Genomic DNA, 23,924 nt, shown 5'->3' with positions numbered 1-23,924 from the left:
CTAACCTGCTCCTGCGCTATCCTAACCTCATTCCTAACCTCCTCCTGCGCTATCCTAATCTCATTCCTAACCTCCTCCTGCGCTATCCTAATCTCATTCCTAACCTCCTCCTGCGCTATCCTAACCTCATTCCTAACCTCCTCCTGCACTCTCCTAACCTCATTCCTAACCTCCTGCGCTATCCTAACCGCATTCCTAACCTCCTCCTGCGCTATCCTAATCTCATTCCTAACCTCCTCCTGCGCTATCCTAATCTCATTCCTAACCTCCTCCTGTGCTATCCTAATCTCATTCCTAACCTCCTCCTGCGCTATCCTAACCTCATTCCTAACCTCCTCCTGCACTATCCTAACCTCATTCCTAACCTCCTGCGCTATCCTAATCTCATTCCTAACCTCCTCCTGCGCTATCCTAATCTCGTTCCTCACCTTCTGCGCTATCCTAATCTCATTCCTAACCTCCTCCTGCGCTATCCTAATCTCATACCTAACCTCCTCCTGCGCTATCCTAACCTCATTCCTAACCTCCTCCTGCGCTATCCTAATCTCATTCCTAACCTCCCCCTGCGCTATCCTAACCTCATTCCTCACATCCTGTGCTATCCTAACCTCATTCCTAACCTCCTCCTGCGCTATCCTAACCTCATTCCTAACCTCCTTCTGCGCTATCCTAACCTCATTCCTAACCTCCTGCGCTATCCTAACCTCATTCCTAACCTCCTCCTGCGCTATCCTAATCTCATTCCTAACCTCCCCCTGCGTCATCCTAACCTCATTCCTAACCTCCTCCTGCGCTATCCTAATCTCATTCCTAACCTCCTCCTGCGCTATCCTAATCTCATTCCTAACCTCACCCTGCGTCATCCTAACCTCATTCCTAACCTCCTCCTGCGCTATCCTAATCTCATTCGTAACCTCCTCCTGCGCTATCCTAATCTCATTCCTAACCTCCTCCTGCGCTATCCTAACCTCATTCCTAACCTCCTCCTGCGCTATCCTAATCTCATTCCTAACCTCCCCCTGCGCTATCCTAACCTCATTCCTCACCTCCTGTGCTATCCTAACCTCATTCCTACCCTCCTCCTGCGCTATCCTAACCTCATTCCTAACCTCCTTCTGCGCTATCCTAACCTCATTCCTAACCTCCTCCTGCGCTATCCTAATCTCATTCCTAACCTCCCCCTGCGCTATCCTAACCTCATTCCTCACCTCCTGTGCTATCCTAACCTCATTCCGACCCTCCTCCTGCGCTATCCTAACCTCATTCCTAACCTCCTCCTGCGCTATCCTAACCTCATTCCAAACCTCCTGCGCTATCCTAACCTCATTCCTAACCTCCTACTGCGCTATCCTAACCTCATTCCTAACCTCCTGCGCTATCCTAACCTCATTCCTAACCTCCTCCTGCGCTATCCTAATCTCATTCCTAACCTCCCCCTGCGTCATCCTAACCTCATTCCTAACCTCCTCCTGCGCTATCCTAATCTCATTCCTAACCTCCTGCGCTATCCTAATCTCATTCCTAACCTCCCCCTGCGTCATCCTAACCTCATTCCTAACCTCCTCCTGCTCTATCCTAATCTCATTCCTAACCTCCTCCTGCGCTATCCTAACCTCATTCCTAACGTCCTCCTGCGCTATCCTAATCTCATTCCTAACCTCCTCCTGCGCTATCCTAACCTCATTCCTAACCTCCTCCTGCACTATCCTTATCTCATTCCTAACCTCCCCCTGCGCTATCCTAACCTCATTCCTCACCTCCTGTGCTATCCTAACCTCATTCCTACCCTCCTCCTGCGCTATCCTAACCTCATTCCTAACCTCCTCCTGCGCTATCCTAACCTCATTCCTAACCTCCTCCTGCGCTATCCTAACCTCATTCCTAACCTCCTCCTGCGCTATCCTAATCTCATTCCTAACCTCCCCCTGCGCTATCCTAACCTCATTCCTCACCTCCTGTGCTATCCTAACCTCATTCCGACCCTCCTCCTGCGCTATCCTAACCTCCTCCTGCGCTATCCTAACCTCATTCCAAACCTCCTCCTGCGCTATCCTAATCTCATTCCTAACCTCCCCCTGCGTCATCCTAACCTCATTCCTAACCTCCCCCTGCGTCATCCTAACCTCATTCCAAACCTCCTCCTGCGCTATCCTAATCTCATTCCTAACCTCCTGCGCTATCCTAACCTCATTCCTAACCTCCTCCTGCGCTATCCTAACCTCATTCCTAACCTCCTCCTGCGCTATCCTACCCTCATGCGCTATCCTAATCTCATTCCTAACCTCCTCTGCGCTATCCTAATCTCATTCCTAACCTGCTCCTGCGCTATCCTAACCTCATTCCTAACCTCCTCCTGCGCTATCCTAATCTCATTCATTACCTCCTCCTGTGCTATCCTAACCTCATTCCTATCCTCCTCCTGTGCTATCCTAACCTCATTCCTAACCTCCTCCTGCGCTATCCTACCCTCATTCCTAACCTCCTCCTGTGCTATCCTAATCTCATTCCTAACCTCCTCCTGCGCTATCCTAACCTCATTCCTAACCTCCTCCTGCGCTATCCTAATCTCATTCCTAACCTCCCCCTGCGCTATCCTAACCTCATTCCTAACCTCCTCCTGCGCTATCCTAACCTCATTCCTAACCTCCTCCTGCGCTATCCTAACCTCATTCCTAACCTCCTCCTGCGCTATCCTAACCTCATTCCTAACCTCCCCCTGCGCTATCCTAACCTCATTCCTAACCTCTTCCCGCGCTATCCTAACCTCATTCCTAACCTCCTGCTGCGCTATCCTAACCTCATTCCTAACCTCCTCCTGCGCTATCCTAACCTCATTCCTAACCTCCTCCTGCGCTATCCTAACCTCATTCCTAACCTCCTCCTGCGCTATCCTAACCTCATTCCTAACCTCCTCCTGTGCTATCCTAACATCATTCCTAACCTCCTCCTGCGCTATCCTAACCTCATTCCTAACCTCCTCCTGCGCTATCCTAATCTCATTCCTAACCTCCTCCTGCGCTATCCTAACCTCATTCCTAACCTCCTCCTGCGCTATCCTAATCTCATTCCTAACCTCCCCCTGCGCTATCCTAACCTCATTCCTAACCTCCTCCTGTGCTATCCTAACCTCATTCATAACCTCCCCCTGCGCTATCCTAACCTCACTCCTAATCTCCTCCTGCGCTATTCTACTCTCATTCCTAACCTCCTCCTGCGCTATCCTAATCTCATTCCTAACCTCCTCCTGCGCTATCCTAACCTCATTCCTAACCTCCTCCTGCGCTATCCTAATCTCATTCCTAACCTCCCCCTGCGCTATCCTAACCTCATTCCTAACCTCCTCATGTGCTATCCTAACCTCATTCATAACCTCCCCCTGCGCTATCCTAACCTCACTCCTAATCTCCTCCTGCGCTATTCTATTCTCATTCCTAACCTCCTCCTGTGCTATCCTAACCTCATTTCTAACCTCCTCCTGAGCTATCCTAACCTCATTCCTAACCTCCTCCTGCGCTATCCTAATCTCATTCCTAACCTCCCCCTGCGCTATCCTAACCTCACTCCTAATCTCCTCCTGCGCTATCCTAACCTCATTCCTAACCTCCTCCTGCGCTATCCTAACCTCATTCCTAACCTCCTCCTGCGCTATCCTAACCTCATTCCTAACCTCCTCCTGCGCTATCCTAACCTCATTCCTAACCTCCTCCTGCGCTATCCTAATCTCATTCCTAACCTCCTCCTGCGCTATCCTAACCTCATTCCTAACCTCCTCCTGCGCTATCCTAACCTCATTCCTAACCTCCCCCTGCGCTATCCTAATCTCATTCCTAACCTCCTCCTGCGCTATCCTAACCTCATTCCTAACCTCCTCCTGCGCTATCCTAACCTCCTCCTGCGCTATCCTAACCTCATCCTGCACTATCCTAATCTCATTCCTAACCTCCTCCTGCGCTATCCTAATCTCATTCCTAACCTCCTCCTGCGCTATCCTAACCTCATTCCTAACCTCCCCCTGCGCTATCCTAATCTCATTCCTAACCTCCTCCTGCGCTATCCTAACTTCATTCCTAACCTCCTCCTGCGCTATCCTAACCTCATTCCTAACCTCCTCCTGCGCTATCCTAATCTCATTCCTAACCTCCTCCTGCGCTATCCTAACCTCATTCCTAACCTCCTCCTGCGCTATCCTACCCTCATTCCTAACCTCCTCCTGCGCTATCCTAATCTCATTCCTAACTTCCTCCTGCGCTATCCTAATCTCATTCCTAACCTCCTCCTGCGCTATCCTAACCTCATTCCTAACCTCCTCCTGCGCTATCCTAATCTCATTCATAACCTCCTCCTGCGCTATCCTAACCTCATTCCTAACCTCCTCCTGCGCTATCCTAACCTCATTCCTAACCTCCTCCTGCGCTATCCTAACCTCAATCCTAACCTCCTCCTGCGCTATCCTAATCTCATTCCTAACCTCCTCCTGCGCTATCCTAACCTCATTCCTAACCTCCTCCTGCGCTATCCTAACCTCATTCCTAACCTCCTGCGCTATCCTAATCTCATTCCTAACCTCCTCCTGCGCTATCCTAATCTCATTCCTAACCTCCTCCTGCGCTATCCTAACCTCATTCCTAACCTCCTCCTGCGCTATCCTAATCTCATTCCTAACCTCCTCCTGCGCTATCCTAACCTCATTCCTAACCTCCTCCTGCGCTATCCTAACCTCATTCCTAACCTCCTCCTGCGCTATCCTAACCTCATTCCTAACCTCCTCCTGCGCTATCCTAACCTCATTCCTACCCTCCTCCTGCGCTATCCTAACCTCATTCCTAACCTCCTCCTGCGCTATCCTAACCTCATTCCTAACCTCCTCCTGCGCTATCCTAATCTCATTCCTAACCTCCTCCTGCGCTATCCTGACCTCATTCCTAACCTCCTCCTGCGCTATCCTAACCTCATTCCTAACCTCCTCCTGCGCTATCCTAACCTCATTCCTAACCTCCTCCTGCGCTATCCTAACCTCATTCCTAACCTCCTCCTGCACTATCCTAACCTCATTCCTAACCTCCTCCTGCGCTATCCTAACCTCATTCCTAACCTCCTCCTGCGCTATCCTAACCTCATTCCTAACCTCCTCCTGCGCTATCCTAATCTCATTCCTAACCTCCTTCTGCACTATCCTAACCTCATTCCTAACCTCCTCCTGCGCTATCCTAACCTCATTCCTAACCTCCTCCTGCGCTATCCTAATCTCATTCCTAGTCTCCTCCTGCGCTATCCTAACCTCATTCCTAACCTCCTCCTGCGCTATCCTAATCTCATTCCTAACCTCCTCCTGCGCTATCCTAATCTCATTCCTAACCTCCTCCTGCGCTATCCTAATCTCATTCCAAACCTCCTCCTGCGCTATCCTAACCTCATTCCTAACCTCCTGCGCTACCGTCTCTGTGGGTGTCTCTCTTACTCTCTGTTTCTCTGTGTGCGAGTGTCTGTCTCGCGCGCCTGCGTCTCGCTCTTTGTGTTAGCGTTGCTTTGTTCTGTTTGCGTTGCTTTGTTCTGTATGCGTTTTAGTTAATAAAACAGGGAAATAACTGGTGGTTGGGACATTTATTGGTGGTTGGGACATTTATTGGTGGTTGGGACATTTATTGGTGGTTGGGACATTTATTGGTTGTGGCTTTGCAGCCTGGTTAGGGGGGGCAGTAATTGTAGCAGTGACTGTGTCTCCCCCTTAATGTCACTGGCTTGGGTCAGTGACTCGCCCGAGGAGGAGGGGGACCCCGGTGCGGTCAGTGGTCAGAATGAAGATGAATGGTCTCCGGACTGCGAAGACAGCGAGTGTCCGAGCGAGGCTGACCGATGAAGCGGCCGCAGCGGTGACTCCATCCTCTGTGATCTCTAGGACAGCGCGGTGACGGACATCACTGACTGCAAGATCAGGGTGTGAGGAGAGAGCGCAGAGATCCGGGGAGGAGATCAGGGTGTGGAGATCTGCGGAGGGAGAGAGCGTGTGAGGACAGAGCGCAGAGATCCGGGGAGGAGATCAGAGCGTGGAGATCTGCGGAGGGAGAGAACGTGTGAGGAGAGAGCGTGTGAGGCTGTAAGGAGAGCGCAGAGACCCGGGGAGGAGATCAGAGCGTGGAGATCTGCGGAGGGAGAGCGTGTGAGGAGAGAGCGCAGAGATCCGGGGAGGAGGGAGGAGATCAGGGCGTGGAGATCTGCGGAGGGAGAGAGCGTGTGAGGAGAGAGCGCAGAGATCCGGGGAGGAGATCAGAGCGTGGAGATCTGCGGAGGGAGAGAGCGTGAGGAGAGAGCGCAAAGATCTGGGGAGGAGATCAGAGCGTGGAGATCTGCGGAGGGAGAGTGCGTGTGAGGGTGTGAGGAGAGAGCGCAAAGATCCGGGGAGGAGATCAGAGCGTGGAGATCTGCGGAGGGAGAGAACGTGTGAGGAGAGAGCGCAGAGATCCGGGGAGGAGATCAGCGTGGAGATCTGCGGAGGGAGAGCGCGTGTGAGGAGAGAGCGCAGAGATCCGGGGAGGAGATCAGCGTGGAGATCTGCGGAGGGAGAGCGCGTGTGAGGAGAGAGCGCAGAGATCCGGGGAGGAGATCAGCGTGGAGATCTGCGGAGGGAGAGAACGTGTGAGGAGAGAGCGCAGAGATCCGGGGAGGAGATCAGCGTGGAGATCTGCGGAGGGAGAGCGCGTGTGAGGAGAGAGCGCAGAGATCCGGGGAGGAGATCAGCGTGGAGATCTGCGGAGGGAGAGCGCGTGTGAGGAGAGAGCGCAGAGATCCGGGGAGGAGATCAGCGTGGAGATCTGCGGAGGGAGAGCGCGTGTGAGGAGAGAGCGCAGAGATCCGGGGAGGAGATCAGCGTGGAGATCTGCGGAGGGAGAGCGCGTGTGAGGAGAGAGCGCAGAGATCCGGGGAGGAGATCAGCGTGGAGATCTGCGGAGGGAGAGCGCGTGTGAGGAGAGAGCGCAGAGATCCGGGGAGGAGATCAGCGTGGAGATCTGCGGAGGGAGAGCGCGTGTGAGGAGAGAGCGCAGAGATCCGGGGAGGAGATCAGCGTGGAGATCTGCGGAGGGAGAGCGCGTGTGAGGAGAGAGCGCAGAGATCCGGGGAGGAGATCAGACTGTGGAGATCTCAGTTTTTTTCACTGTATTATTTGGTGCATTGGCACTTTTTTTTACAAATTCATTGCAACTGTATTTATGTATGCCCCTTTACGGCTATATGAGAGACTGTTACATGAATACAAATTTATGCAACTGTTCGGGACACTTAGCGGTGGCCTAAACAGAGGCCGAAGATTTGAGTCATTACTGACACAAGTGAACTATCTTCCCATGAGCGCTAAAGGCCATGTCTATACATACTGTGCTATATATATGCACACACAGCTGTCTCTTACACATACAAATACTCTATGTAATTCTATCTGTATATACCAATAGGGACCACATAGTATCTACACACTTTTAGTAATGCAACACACTCTCACATTTCCACACCTACGCACACCTTTAATATACACTCCCACTCCACACACACCTTTTGTAAAGCCCTGTGTACACTGTGGGCTCTTCATTTATATTTACATAGAAATACACACTCATATCACTAACATTCAGGGACTATTTAACACCTCTAGCCATAAATCACATCTACACAAGGGGTGAGGGATATACACAGATAACATTACAAGAGACACTGTTTTTAAGTAAACCCTTTGCTTGCTTTATTCAATGTAACATCGCCGGAAGAAGGGATCAGTGTATCTCGAAAGCTCGCACAAATAAAAGCATTTCGTTAGCCACAGAACGGCATCGTCTATTCGTTTTTGTTTATTAAAGCTCGGCTAACACGGTACTGATACCTCTACATCAAAATATGGAAGATACCACATTGTACCGGATTTACTGAAAAAACAGGCACAACAGTGATATCATCTTCCTCAGCAAAGCAAGAAGGAGCATCTGATCCCAAAAGGACTCGTCCTCAAAAACCCACTTGCCAACACATACAACACAAAATTCTCCCAACAACTGTGCACCCGGAACTCAGAAAGATAAAGGAACCACCTGATCAGCATCTGTTACAGTAACAGGAGAAAGACAAAGGTGACAATAGACAGCATCCTGGAGACAGGAGAAATACACACAGACACATGGAGAGGACTCCAAACATTCCATGAAAAACTCCTGAAGGGTCTTATTAGCAATAAGGAAAAGAAACTGCACAGACTGAGGCTAAGAATGAGATACTCTGCAGCAGCCAGCACAACCACTAATAATACAAACATTGACAGTCACCAACAGCAGGACTGCACTGTTAACCTCTCAGATTACACACCTAATCAAGCAGAGTCCTCAGTATTATCAAAGGGTCTCACATTCTGCCCTACCAAGCCTATGGACAAGATTGAGCTGTGCAGTGACCTGGAAGAATTCTTCAGAAGGCTGCGTCTTAAGGAGTTCTTCCATGACAGACACAACCAAGATTATGCCAACACTGCAGAAGGAGAGCCGCTGCACATGAGCAGGGAGAAGCAAAAATCAAACTGGATCCCACAAACTGGGCGCAATCCCACAATGGACCGGTACATTGAAAGCTTCAGACACAGCGCCAAAACCACCATCCTGGGCAAAGTAAGGAAACAAACGTATAATCTGACACTGATGGAGAGGAGAGCCATAGAATCGCTAAAGGCCAACCACAGCATAACAATCAAACCTGCGGACAAGGGAGGAGCAGTGGTCATAATGAACACCACAGACTACCTGCGGGAAGCACACTGGCAACTCTGATTCAAAGTGTTACACCCAACTGCAGGAGGATCCAACTAAAAAATACATGAGAACTCAACAGGATCATTAAAACACTCCCGATCCACACAAGAGAACAAATTCTGGACCTGATACCAGCCAACCCAAAACCTGGCACTTTCTACATGCTCCCTAAAATTCACAAAGAGGGTAACCCTGGGCGCCCTATTATCTCTGGATCTGGCACACTTACCGAGAATATTTCTGGCTGGGTGGAGGGCATTCTCAAACCACTTGTCAGGAACACACCCAGGTATATCCAGGATACCACCGACCTGCTAAACAAACTGAATGCCATTGGCCCCCTCCCAACAGGAACACTACTAGCAACCATGGATGTAGAGTCACTTTATACAAACATCCCCCACGAGGATGGGATTTCAGTCTGCAGAAACTTTCTGGGGACGCAGAAGCCACCCTCAGAGACAGTGACTAAATGCATCGAATTTATTCTGACCCATAACTACTTCACATTTGGAAATGACACATACCTCCAGACAACCGGGACCGCGGTGGGCACTCGGATGGCGCCAGAGTATGCCAATCTGTTCTGCGCAAAACTGGAAAGTGACTTTCTTTCCACCTGTCACATGAAACCCCTTACATACCTTCGCTACATCGATGACATCCTCCTGATTTGGACCTCTGGCGAACAGGACCTACTACAGTTCCATGAGAACTTCAATACGTTCCATCCGATCATCAACCTCAAACTCAGCAATTCCCCGGACGAAGTATATTTCCTAGACACCACCATCACCATAAAGAACAACCAACTACAGACTTCTGTATACCGCAAACCTACAAACAGACCCAGCTATTTGAGGGACAACAGCTTCCACCCGACACACTAAGCATGAACCCATCTACAGCCAAGCCATACGATACAACCGGATATGCTCCGACACAGCAGACAGAGGCCAGCTGATTAAAGCCTTGAGAACAGATTTCATAAACCGTGGATATAACCACAGAATTGTAGACCAGCAAATCCACAAAGCCACCAGAATACCAAGAAGTGATCTCCTTGAATACAAACAAAAAGAGACAAGCGACAGGGTACCTTTGGTGGTCACATATAACCCACACCTAGAAGCCCTACGCAAGATCGCCAGGAAACTACAACCCATCCTCCAGGAAGATACAATACTGCAACAGGTCTTCTCTGAAACACCCTTATTATCATACAGACAACCTCATAATCTCAAGAAAATGATGGTGAGGAGTAAAGTATTCAGCAGTACAACTGAATGCGGGACAAAACCATGCCAGGACCCAAGATGCAAAACCTGCGCAATGCTCCACACAGCAGACACAATACAAATACCACACAGGAATCGGGAATACAAAATCAGAGGAAGGTTCACCTGTTCCTCCAGCAATGTCGTGTACCTCATCATGTGCATGAAATGCCTAAGGGGCTGCTACTACATAGGTGAGACGGTAAAGGGGCTAAACAAGAGAATGAACCTGCATTGCCACAGCATCACACGCGGAACAAGAGACAGTCCTGTCAGCGAACATTTCTCTGACTCTGGCCATAAGATGAACGATCTGAGGGTAGCCATACTCAAAGGTAATCTTAGAACACCGAAAGAGAGACGGTTATATGAATACAAATTTATGCAACTGTTCGGGACACTTAGCGGTGGCCTAAACAGGGACCAAAGTTTTATGAGTCATTACTGACACAAGTGAACTCTCTTCCCATGAGGGCTAAAGGCCATGTCTATACATACTCTGCTATATGTATGCACACACAGGTGTCTCTTATACATACAAATACTCCATGTTATTCCATCCCTATATACCAATAGGGACCACATAGTATCTACACACACTTTTATTAATGCAACACTCTCACATTTCCACACCTACCCACACCTTTGATATACACTCCCACTCCACACACACCTTTTGTAAAGCCCTGTATACACTGTGGGCTCTTCATTCAATTATATTTATACACACACACACACACACACACTCTTATATCTCTAACATTCAGGGACCATTTAACAACTCTAGCCATAAATCGCATCTACAGTACACAAGGGGTGAGGGATATACACAGATAACATTCCAAGAGACACTGTTTTTAAGTAAACCCTTTGCTTGCTTTATTCATTGTAACATCGCCGGAAGAAGGGATCAGTGTATCTCGAAAGCTCGCACAAATAAAAGCATTTCGTTAGCCACAGAACGGCATCGTCTATTCGCTTTTGATTATTGAAGCTCGGCTAACATGGTACTGATACCTCTACATATATATATATATATATATAGCAGGGTCACCCTGGCGCCCCGTGTCCCCTTACCTCACAGCGCAGTCGCACCTGACAGCGGAGGCAGGGACAGGTGCGGGCAGCACTACAGGGGAGTATGGAGCGGTGATCGGCCCCTGCTCTAACATTGATACTTTGAGGGTTTGCAGCCACGCCAGTCGGAAGAGGGACCTCTGAGGAGCAGGTAGTGTCCAGGGAGCAGTGCTTCCCTGGACTAGGCCAGATCTCCCCCTTAGGCCCCAGCTAGGCCCTGGCTCACATTAGCTTGTGGCTGCTATAGGTGTCCAGTAAAGGTTGTTAGTATATGCTTGAGTGTGTGTATTATTATTATTATTGTTCTTGTACGGGGCTCATCCCACCAAGTTGGGATCCCTTGCAGGTGGAGGCGGATTCACCAGTCGGAACAGGTACACCCCAGGCTCCCAGCGGCAGAGGTTCAGGCCTCCTAGGAGCCACAGGTAGCACACCAAATACACAGTAGCTGCCAGATCTCCCATAGAGTGGGGGAAAGTGTGCTTCATTTGGAGGCGCTGCTGAGATCTCAGACCTTGGGTGCCCGAGATAATAGTAAATTCGAGCAATCCAATTTCCCAATATGTTTGTGCCCTCTAAGCAACAGGTCCACGACTGGGCCGTAGAACATCGCGTACCCCCACGCCCCTACAAGGGGCCACCAGCTGGGCCGGGAGCCCCCCACCTACACCTACCCCAGGCCCTAGTCCCAGGCCTGTCAGTGATAGTCACTTAGCAAGTGGCGGCTCAGTACTGGGCATGACCCTACCGCAACTAGTGGAGGCCCTAACCATGTCTTCACAGTTGCAGAATTACAGAAAGCTCAAGGCCTTCTCCGGGATAGAGCCAACGCCCTTAGGAGAAGAAGGGTTTGAGACTTGGAGGGAACACGTTCTCCAAGTGCTAGACAGTGGTCATGCTCGGAAGCCATCAAGCGACAGAGGCTGGTTGAGTTTCTCTGACCCCTGGCCGCACAACTGGTACAAGCGCATCGAGACACATAGGGAGAAGTTCCTGCTCATGAGTTGGTAGAACTGCTGACCCAGTCCTACACAAGCGAAGACAACGAGGATGAGTTCATGGCCCAGTTCAAGGCTCTCCGCCAGAGGGAGGAAGAGGAATTGTCCGCTTTCGTCCGCAGGCTCCAACTATCCTTTGGGATACTTCGCGCTAAGAAAATAATTTAGGTTGCAGAAATAGACCGGTAACGGTTCAAGCAACTGCTGAAGGGATCACTACCTTCCCACCCAATAGCCCTTGTGATGCGGGCCGCTTCAGCCACCACAGCACCTCCCAGCTACATGGACTTAATGCGGCATGTCAGGAAGCACGAAGTTCAGCTGCACTTCCATGCCCCTAAAAAGAGCCCCTCAAGGGTGAACCCAAGGGAGCATCCGCTCTGAAGGTTAAGGAACCCTATAGTACGGAGGACTCTCAATCCAAGCCACCTGTTGTCAGGTCAAAACCGTCAAGGAGAGTATCTCCTACCTATAAGGCCAGCACCGACCCTGGTGACCTCATCTGCTACAGCTGTGGTCGGAAGGACCACTTCGCCAACGAATGCCCCAAGAAAGAAAGAAAAACTCCCACTAAGAATTTTCATCCTAACGTAATGATCTGCAGGGTTCAGACGGTCGAAACACCAGTCACACCAGTCGAACCCACTCCCAAGCCAATCTCCAACGATTGAACCCCACCATTGGACGCTTACAGTCAGGTAGGACTCGCCGCTATCACACGCATCGTCGTGGACGGTGTCTATTCATCGGCCTTGTTGGACACTGGATCACAAGTGACCATCCTCTACAGAGAGTTCTACAACCAACATCTCAAAACCCAACCCTTGCAGTCAGCGGAGAACCTGAAACTGAGAGGACTTAGCAATGAGGATTATCCCGTCGACGGGGTAGTGAAGGTTTGGCTGGCGATACTTCAGCTGAACACCGGCAAGTCGCACCCTATGGATGTGGCGGCACTGGTATGCCCGAGCCCCAAGAGCATCCCAGTTCCCCGATCATACTGGGAACTAACACCGACATATTGAGGGCAATAATCAGGGCCTCTCTGCAAGAAGCCGGCAAACTGTCTTTGAATAGTCTGGATATCCATCCCATCCTTCTGGAGGAGTGTTGCAAGATATCTGCACAAGACCGTAATGGAGATCTCTTCAACTTACAACCGGGATTAACAGAGATTCCACCAGGGGGAGTGAAGAGCATGGTCGCACTGTGCTGCTACCCTGACAGGGATGAACAGACCACCTCTTATCCCTGGAGAGTACGCCCGAGGAGAATGCCCAGCGAGGCTACAAGCTGGTACCTGAAGTATGGGAATGGACCTCCAAAATTCCTGAAAGAACCAAACTGTTCGTCCAAAACACCTCTCTCTATCCAATGGCCTTCGACCAGGGCCGTAAATTGGGGCGAATATACCCCGTCACCCCTGTGGAGACAATGCTTCAAGTGAATACCGCTGCAGTGTCCGAACAATCACCCGGGCTGACCTTCAACTTCAGAGATTCAAACCTGTCGGCAGAATGGAACACCTGACTCAAGGCAAAATTGGAGGAACCCGGAGCCGTATTGTCCACAAGTGAGATGGATGTGGGCTGCAGCCCAAGCGCCCAACTCACCATCAGGCTGAGTGACACTACACCCTTCCGAGAACGTTCTCATCACATCGCCCCTCAGGATGTGGGCGATGTGAGGGAAGTTTTACAAGAGATGGAGACAGCGGGGATTGTGGCTGAATCCCGGAGTCCCTAGGTCCCACCCATTGTGGTGTTGAGGAAGAAGAAGGGGTCGGTAAGATTCTGTGTTGACTACAGAACACTGATCACTACATCCTTCCCCGCATTGAAGAGATTCTCAATGCGCCAAATGGGAGCCATTGGTTCAGTGTCCTGAACTTGCGATCTGGGTGCTACCAGGTATCGATGAGTGCAGAAGACCAGGAGAAGACAGCCTTCATCTGTCCCCTGGGCTTTTACAAATTTACACGAATGACCCAAGGCATCTGCGGGGCTCCAGCAACATTTCACTGCCTAATGGAGAAAACCATTGGAGACATGAATCCTTGGGAATGCTTGGTCTACCTGGACGATATGATTGTCTTTGGTAAGTCCTTAGAGGAACATGAAAAGCGGCTACTGAAGGTGCTGGACCATCTGGGTCAAGAAGGCCTGAAATTATCCCTTGACAAGTGTCAGTTCTGTCACACCTCAGCAACCTACGTGGGGCATATTGTATCTGCTGATGAGATCGCCATTGACCCTGCTAAAGTGGAGGCCGTGGTGAATTGGCTGCGACCTGAGAACATCATGGAGCTATGCTCTTTCCTCGGTTTCTGTGGCTACTATAGCCGTTTTGTGGAGGGGTATTCAAGTAAGGCCAAGCCCCTCAACAATCTCCTCAAGATATATTCCGAGGACACAGGACGAAAGGCTACCTCTGCTAGACAGCCGTTTGACGATAAATGGATGACCGACTGCGAGCATGCCTTCCTGGGCCTGAAGAAGAGCTTAACAGAGGCACCTGTTCTCACTTATGCCGACCCAGAACAGCCCTATGTTCTCCATGTAGACGCAAGTCTCAATGGCTTAGGTGCAGTCCTACACCAGAAACACCCGGAGGGGCTCCGAACAGTAGCCTACGTCAGCCGCAGTTTGACTCCCAGTGAGCAAAATTATCCGGTACACAAGTTGGAGTTCCTCACTTCAAGTGGGCCATCATGGACAAGCTCCATGACTACTTGTACGGCGTAACTTTTGAAGTGAGGATGGATAACAATCCGCTCACATACATATTAACATCAGCCAAACTGGACGCTACCGGCCACCAATGGCTGGAGGCGTTATCAAACTACCAGTTCACCCTGAAATATAAACCTGGGCCCCTGAATATCGGAGCGGATGCTTTATCCCAAAGACCCGGACTGAGCACCACTCCAGATGATGACCTCTGGGAGGAGATCCCGGGACCAGGGATGAGAGCTATGTGCAGCACGGCCACTGTCAGAGAAGATAGAGTGGCCTCGGAGTTGAGGGTCGCGAATTCCTTAGGATGCCAATCCAAAGCCATCCCTGCCGCTTACTGTGATCCAGCAGGGATGACCATCATCCATGATAAAATCATAGCATTGAAAGATATGGTCCAATATCAGATCCGGGACCCTGTGGCTAGCATTTTCCCCAGGCTGTAAAGAAAAACAAGCTTGCAATTCTGAAGTGTGCCCCCAGCGACCTGGTTGCCATCCTCATGCGAGAGGCCGACAAATTCAAGATGGACAACGATCTACTCTATCGGGTAGTACAATACCACAACCACCCGGATAGTCGCCAATTGGTCCTGCCCCAGATTCAGCAATATATGGCCTTGCCCACCAAAAACCAGAAGGCCATCACGGTGGCAAAGATCCTGTGGGAACAATACTTCATCCATTATGGCCTGCCTAACCGCCTTCATTCAGATCAAGGCCGGGACTTTGAGAGTAAACTCATCCAGGAGTTAATCAAGCTCCTCAATATCACTAAGTCCCAAACAACCCCGTACCACCCCGAGGGAGACGCTGTGCCGGAGCGATTTAACACGACACTGTTAGACATGCTCGGTACACTGAAAGGCGCTCAGAAAACAGAGTAGGGCAAGCATGTGGAGACACTGGTACATGCGTACAACTGTACACGCCATGAGTCCACGGGATTCTCCCCATACTTCCTTATGATTGGGTGAGAAGCCAGGCTGCCTGTGGATGTGCGACTGAGGGTGTCAACAGATGGAATACACAATGCGACGCACTTCAAATACGTGCAAAGGCTCCAGGAAAGTCTACAACAGGCTTACCAATCAGCTGAGAAAGCAACCGTTCACCTGAACGCCAATAACAAGAGGCGATACGACCATAAGGTCAGACACCGGGATATTCAACCTGGAGACGCAGTGCTTCTCCGCAACCTTGGAATCCCCGAGAAACACAAATTAGCCGACGGTTGGCGTGACGGTATATATGAAGTCGAATCACAGATGTCGGGCCTCCCGGTCTACCATATAAAAGATGCAGATGGACAGGTAAAGGTCTGGCACCGGAACCATATTCTACCTCTTCCACAAGTGGAAGACAATGAGGCTAAAGACCCGCTGCCTCAGTCAGCGCGCCCGCACTGCAGACAGGCGGCGCGCTGAGAGGCAATTGACTGCTACCTGCGGTCTGTAGGGAGCGGGAGGGGGCGTAGTTTGAGCGGAGGGTCCGTCCGTTCGTCCCCCCCCCCTTTTTTTCTGTCCACTTGCAGTATTTGTAACGGGTAAACAGCAAGTTAACCCACCAGGCGCTCAGAAAGCATGGCTGCAGCTGTGAACTGGTGCTTGAATAACAGTTAATGTTGGTAACGAACGCCACAGTCCCCCAGTGTAATCTTCACAAATGTAAATCTCCGCAACTGGCTAACCATAAGCACAATAAAGTGAGAGAAAACATAGAAGGAGATAACTTACAGCTGGGGGGTGTAGAGAAGTGGCTGGTCTGTCCTCCGGTGTGGAAATGCTGCATGTCCCTCTGCTAGCAATGTGTCTTCACGACTTGATCCTCTCAGCCCGCCAGCACTTTCTTCTGCCGCCAACCCTACATCCGCTCGATCGCGGTGGGTGGTCACCTGACCGACGGCAGTGCCGGTGTATCCGGGTGTAGCAGGGGGACGCAGGTGTACCAGACGCAGCCCGGCGTGCAGGCAGCAGGCACTGGAGTGCAGGAAATCCTCCCCGGGGAGGTCTGTACGCCGCACAGCCGTGGGGCAAGAACCTCAGAGAAGGCTGATCAGTGATTCATAAAGAACTTTAATGAAACAAAGTGCAAACGGATCCTCTTGACGCGTTTCGGCCCGTCAGGCCTTTGTCAAAAGAGTGATCCGTTTGTAACAGCATGATGTATATATAGCCAGTGCAAGTTACAACACCTGTGAACAAGCCCCAAACAAATGGGTAACAGGTGTAACCCCTAACACAGCAAATAATAATCATCAAATTAAAAACAGTGCTGTAATAAAATGGACCAATCTTATCATTGGATAGGAACACATATACAGATAATTAAACATAATATGCTAAACCAAAATCTCTGATGAATTGGTCAAAAAGACTAAAAACATGTGAGTTAAAAGAAAAGAAAATGCACAAATGTAAATAAAGTTTATAATGAAATACAACATTGATTCTATGAAGTCTACCGGACTAGCAAGATAAAGTTTCACCAAAGATAGTAGAAAGAGCTATCAGTCACAAATCACTTGATATTAAATCTGTGCGTAATAATGCTTTGAATGATAAAACAATAAAGAAACAGCATATGATAAAGCATGTTGGACCATGTGAAAAAAGGGAAGTGAAGCAAGAAATTAAGAGGAACAGTGGGGGAAAAGGGGGAGTGAGAAGGGGACAAAGAGAAAGCGCGAAGAAAGAAAAAAGAAAGAAAAGGGAAGGAAAAGGGAAGAAAAAGGAAGAAAAGAAGGGGAAAGAGAGACAGGACCGGGCGGGGGGAAGAAGAAGAGAGGGGAGAGAGAGCGGAAAGAGAGGGTGAAAAACAGAGAAAGGGGGGTGGGGAGAGAAGGGAGGGGGGGGGGAAAGAGGAGAGGGGGGCAGAAGAAAGATAGGGGGGAAAGAACAAGGAGGAAAGAGAAAAACAATATACATAATGCAGTGATAAGCATTCATTAATCACCAAGAAAATGTTTTAGCTCCCATTCAACATTGAGTCCGTGAGGCTGTAATGTATTCATGGAAAATATCCATGACATCTCTTTTTTTGTTCAATCTGTACAATCTATCGCCTCCTCTAATGTAAGAGGGGACGTGTTCAACCCCAAAGAATGAGAAATTCTTAAGTCCACCAAGTGGACATTGTACAAAATGTTTTGATAGTGGATGTAATAAATATTTTTATATTTATTAATCTAACATGTTGTGAGATACGAATATATAAAGATCTAATGGTTCTTCCCACATATTTCTGTTGACATCCACATGTGATAACATAAACAATGTAGCTTGTTTGACAATTAATAAATGTGTTGATTCTATATTTGCTGTTTGGAAACAGTGTGTGTACTCTTTTTGTTGATGTAGCAAATTTACAACATTTACAAAATCCACATCTGGAAAAACCTTTAGGTATGTTGCTAATTCGAGGTTGGCTTGGAGATTTGTACATGCTTCTCGAAATGGATGAGGCTAATGTATTGGCCCTTCTGAAAGCAAATTTGGGACCATGTGTTGTAAACACATCTAGATCTTTATCCAATTTTAGTATGTTCCAGTGTTTGGACACTATCTGTCTGATTTGTGACGCCTGTTTACTGAATTTTGTGATAAACAATGGAGTGTCCTGAAAGTTTGTTTGTTTATCTTTATCTTTCTTTTTTAATAGATCAACACGGTCCACAGTTTTAGCATTCAGAAGGGCCACATCTACATCAACTTTATTGTATCCCCTGGACAAGAATTTGGTTCTTAATGTCTTGGAATGTTTCAAAAAGGTTTCTGGGTCTGAGCAGAGACGTTTATAACGCAAGAATTGTCCCTTAGGGATCCCACGTATCAATGCCTTAGGATGGCTACTTTTGGCATGAAGATATGAATTTCTGGCATGTGGTTTTGTATATATATCAGTTTGTATACCCGTCATGGGATCACCATGGATAGTCACATCAAGGTAATTGATATTAACAGTGTCGGTTTGAAATGTGAAGTGAAGATTTATATTATTATTATTCAGAGTTTGTATGAACGTGTGAAGACTGTTAAGATCACCCTCCCAAATGAAAATCAAATCATCAATAAAACGTTTGTAAAAGATGATATTGGAACGAAACAAATTAGTGCTACCATAGATATTAATAGATTCCCATAAACCCATGAACAGATTAGCATATGAGGGTGCAAAAGATGTCCCCATAGCTGTGCCCTGTTTTTGAAGAAATAATTGTGAGTGAGTAAAAAAAGAATGGAATCAGTGATAAACGTGATCTGTGCTATAGAAAGTGAAGAGAGTTGCAAATAGTGATTAATGGCCCTTAGGTCGTGCTCGTGTTCAATAATGGTGTACAATGATGTGATGTCCATGGTGACCCATCGGTATCCCTCCTTCCAAGACACATCCTCCAATGAAATCAACAACGCTGTAGTGTCTTCAATGAACGAAGGTAAGGTTTTTACAATGGGCTGGAGGAATTTGTCCACATAACGTGAAACACCATCTTCCAAAGATCCAATACTGGAGACAATGGGCCGCCCCGGGGGGTTCTCCAGTGACTTATGGATCCTTGGGAGATGGTGGAATATGGGAATAATAGGAGAATCACATGCCAGATATTGCCTCTCTTTGTTTGATAAGACATATAAGGTGTCACCAAGTTCTAAAAGATCTTGGAGCTCCCCCAAAAACCTTATAGTTGGGTCTGTGTTGAGTGTAGTATAAAACTCTTCATTGCTCAACAATCTTAGAGCCTCGTCCTGGTATTTAGTGGATGACTGGACATCTATTGCTCCCCCCTTATCAGCATTTTTTATAGTTATGTCTGTGTTTTTCTTTAATGAATCTAAATCTATTCTTTCCTGTGGAGTTAGATTGTCTGATGTGTAAAATGAATCAGAGAATGAATAGCCTTTGGCTAATAACCTTAAGTCTCTGTCCACTAGCCTCTCAAAGGTTGACAGACATGGTCCCTTGGTGTTATTGGGCACAAATAAGGAACGTTTCCTAAGTTTAGAATCTATATGGCCGAAAAAGGGGGTTTCAATAGCTGCCTCAGTATGTCCTTCATCATATAAGGACTGCGTGTCAAACTCAAACGAACTTTCAATAAAAGTTGGAGCCTTGGTCACAATTGAATTGTCATTGATAATTTCTGATGTATCTGTTACAGTTTGAGGTATGGTTTTGTTAGTATTTCTTGAAAATAATTTCTTAAGAGCCCATTTGCGTGTATATTTTTGTAAGTCAATTATCGTTGTGAAAAGGTCGAAGTTCCCCCACTGTTCCTCTTAATTTCTTGCTTCACTTCCCTTTTTTTCACATGGTCCAACATGCTTTATCATATGCTGTTTCTTTATTGTTTTATCATTCAAAGCATTATTACGCACAGATTTAATATCAAGTGATTTGTGACTGATAGCTCTTTCTACTATCTTTGGTGAAACTTTATCTTGCTAGTCCGGTAGATTTCATAGAATCAATGTTGTATTTCATTATAAACTTTATTTACATTTGTGCATTTTCTTTTCTTTTAACTCACATGTTTTTAGTCTTTTTGACCAATTCATCAGAGATTTTGGTTTAGCATATTATGTTTAATTATCTGTATATGTTTTCATATCCAATGATAAGATTGGTCCATTTTATCACAGCACTGTTTTTAATTTGATGATTATTATTTGCTGTGTTAGGGGTTACACCTGTTACCCATTTGTTTGGGGCTTGTTCACAGGTGTTGTAACTTGCACTGGCTATATACTGTATACATCATGCTGTTACAAACGGATCACTCTTTTGACAAAGGCCTGACGGGCCGAAACGCGTCAAGAGGATCCGTTTGCACTTTGTTTCATTAAAGTTCTTTATGAATCACTGATCAGCCTTCTCTGAGGTTCTTGCCCCACGGCTGTGCGGCGTACAGACCTCCCCGGGGAGGATTTCCAGTACTCCAGTGCCTGCTGCCTGCACGCCGGGCTGCGTCTGGTACACCTGCGTCCCCCTGCTACACCCGGATACACCGGCACTGCCGTCGGTCAGGTGACCACCCACCGCGATCGAGCGGATGTAGGGTTGGCGGCAGAAGAAAGTGGTTCTTGCCCCACGGCTGTGCGGGGTACAGACCTCCCCGGGGAGGATTTCCAGCACTTGCAGTATTTATCTAGCACCAGCCTATGCAGGTTGCAGTTATAACAGACCTGGATGTGCCAGACAGCTGAATTATTTGTGTTAACAGATTTGTATATACCAACTTAATAGCTGAATTATCATATGTAGATGTGTAGAATATACTGTACCCTGGTTCTATACTGAGATGAATTCTATAGGGTGCATTAAACCGCGGGTTTCTCATCACGTTATGAGGGGCTCCCTCCTCCCGAGCCGGCCAAAAGTTTAAAAAAAAACCACGACACACACACAGCTTCCCTCCCGCAGCTCCTTCCCTCCCGCAGCTCCTTCCCTCCCGCAGCTCCTTCCCTCCCGCAGCTCCTTCCCTCCCGCAGCTCCTTCCCTCCCGCAGCTCCTTCCCTCCCGCAGCTCCTTCCCTCCCGCAGCTCCTTCCCTCCCGCAGCTCCTTCCCTCCCGCAGCTCCTTCCCTCCCGCAGCTCCTTCCCTCCTCCCTCCTCATTGGCTCACACGCGCACCACGTGACGCGTCAACGCTTCAGAACACCATCTTCTGGTAGCACTGGCCGGCTGACGCGTCACAGCACATAGTGAGCCACGGAGGGAGGAGGCAGCGGGGACAAACAGATTGCAGGTGAGCGGCTGGTGGCGCATGTGGCCGCGCGCGCCGCCGGACACAGCGGGACCAAAGCTTGAGTCAGAGATACCGGCTACACCACTGGACGATGAGCCAGAACCATTAGAGGCTAACGATGAAACCATCCTTGAGACTACCCAGGATCGTACAGCCGGTGAAGAAACCGTCAATGACACAGTAGTGGATCCTATGGAGGGACCATCTCAGAATCAAGCTGCACCTCCCGGAGGAGCTGCGGGTAAAGGACCCCGATGCACAACGCCTACTAGGGTAGCTCCAATGAGCCAACCTCTGGATCCTAGAAGCCTGTGCTTCCTTCCCCAAATGGACTATTCAGGGACATTTATACCCTCAATGGGAGAGGCTGAGCCTCAGGACTATGTACATTATTCCCCAGAGGGAACAAGAGCTTCGCCGAAGCCAAAGAATGAGGTACCCTCACAATCGGGTAGCCTACGATTCATTTGGGGCACCCCACTATGAGGCTCAGCAGTGGTCTCGGAGTAAGATACGCACCATCATTGTCATGTTTACACAAATGTACAACCTTATGTAAAGTCGTTGAATTGTGTGTTAAGATTGTACAAATGCATTTTTATTGTATAATTTCTGTGATTATACTGTTATGTTGTATACGCTGTTCCCAAGCGGGGACGTTGGTTCTATCACCAGGGGGTGAGTATAGCGGGGTCCCCCTGGTGCCACGTGTCCCCTTAACTCATGGTGCGGTCGCGCCTGACAGCGGAGGCAGGGACAGGTGCAGGCGGCACTGTGGGGTGATTTGAGGTCCAGGGACCCCTGTTTCCCGAGATACAGGCCCCGTTATGGGCGCCGGTATCTCCTATGCATGTAAATGTCCCGATCACGTGACCGGGACATTTCAATGCATAGGAGATACTGCCACCCCATAACGGGGCCTGTATCTCGCGAAGCAGGGGGTCCCCGGACCTGAAACCAACGCAGTTCTGCTCTGGAGACCCCCTACTCACGTACACTAGGAATAAAATTTAAATGTAAAAAGATTTTTTTTCTGGCGAGATTTGCGCAGAGGGAAGCGGTTCTCTTTCTGCAGCAGATAGAACTCGCCGGGTGAGCCCTTTTCAGAGGGCCGATCATCTCGCCGCCGGCAACTCGCCATTTTTGCTAATGTTGCTATCACTGGTATTCGGGGCTTTCTGCATACTGTCATAGCAACGCTGCAAAAAATGGCGATTTAAAAACCCTGGCGATTTTTTCTATTTGACTTTAGTGCATGAGGCCCTAAATGAGATATTGTGGCATTAGGAAAGTTAATTATAAATGCCCCAGGTAAAATGAGAAATTATTGCATCTCCCTATCCCTATGTAGGGTCCGGTCTAGCATATTCATTCATCGTTTGTCAGTAACATTACTAGATAATAGCAGATACCCTACGACAGGAGGAGAGGGTTAAACCTGATATCATTTGGCGCGTTCCTGTAACGACATGGCTAAATCAGGGGCAGCTCGGAGCTCCCAGGGCTGTATCTGACTTTGCACCTGCTCTCAGAGCTCGAGCCTTATATAGGGGTACGCAGAGGAAATCATTTCTCTTTTTACATGTGAATCTGATAATTCATGAAGAATTCGGTCATATATAGCAAAGAGGCCATTAATCACCGCAGGAGTGACTGAAAAGTCATTATTTTGCCTATTTTTCTATGCAATTCAGGTATCCAGATATATCTGTCTGTATATAATATATTTATACATCTCTCGGCCTCTGCAGCCCGTTCAGGATTCACCAATAATATCACGGGTGGAGCGAGCCACGCTAACCATGCAGCGAGCCACGCTAACCAAGCAGCGAGCCACGCTAACCAAGCAGCGAGCCACGCTAACCATGTAGCGAGCCACGCTAACCAAGCAGCGAGCCACGCTAACCATGCAGCGAGCCACGCTAACCATGCAGCGAGCCACGCTAACCATGCAGCGAGCCACGCTAACCATGCAGCGAGCCACGCTAACCATGCAGCGAGCCACGCTAACCAAGCAGCGAGCCACGTTAACCATGCAGCGAGCCACGCTAACCATGCAGCGAGCCACGCTAACCAAGCAGCGAGCCACGCTAACCATGCAGCGAGCCACGCTAACCAAGCAGCGAGCCACGCTAACCATGCAGCGAGCCACGCTAACCAAGCAGCGAGCCACGTTAACCATGCAGCGAGCCACGCTAACCATGCAGCGAGCCACGCTAACCATGCAGCGAGCCACGCTAACCATGCAGCGAGCCACGCTAACCAAGCAGCGAGCCACGCTAACCAAGCAGCGAGCCACGCTAACCAAGCA

General features: G+C 48.8%; 1 protein-coding gene across 1 annotated transcript in view; it reads right to left on the bottom strand.

Moving 5' to 3' along the window:
* Positions 1-5,582: 5,582 nt before the first annotated feature.
* The window catches only part of SERPING1 (serpin family G member 1), a 130,053-nt gene continuing 111,711 nt past the window's right edge, over positions 5,583-23,924 (bottom strand). The window contains 1 exon segment of the mRNA XM_075580622.1: positions 5,583-5,985. Within this exon segment, the coding sequence (XP_075436737.1) occupies positions 5,732-5,985 (254 nt within the window). The 3' untranslated portion in view covers positions 5,583-5,731.

This window comes from Ascaphus truei (assembly GCF_040206685.1).
Source record: "Ascaphus truei isolate aAscTru1 chromosome 8 unlocalized genomic scaffold, aAscTru1.hap1 SUPER_8_unloc_1, whole genome shotgun sequence".
In the NCBI taxonomy this organism is placed as follows: Eukaryota; Metazoa; Chordata; class Amphibia; order Anura; family Ascaphidae; genus Ascaphus; species Ascaphus truei.
This window is presented reverse-complemented; position numbering and strand designations above follow the sequence as displayed.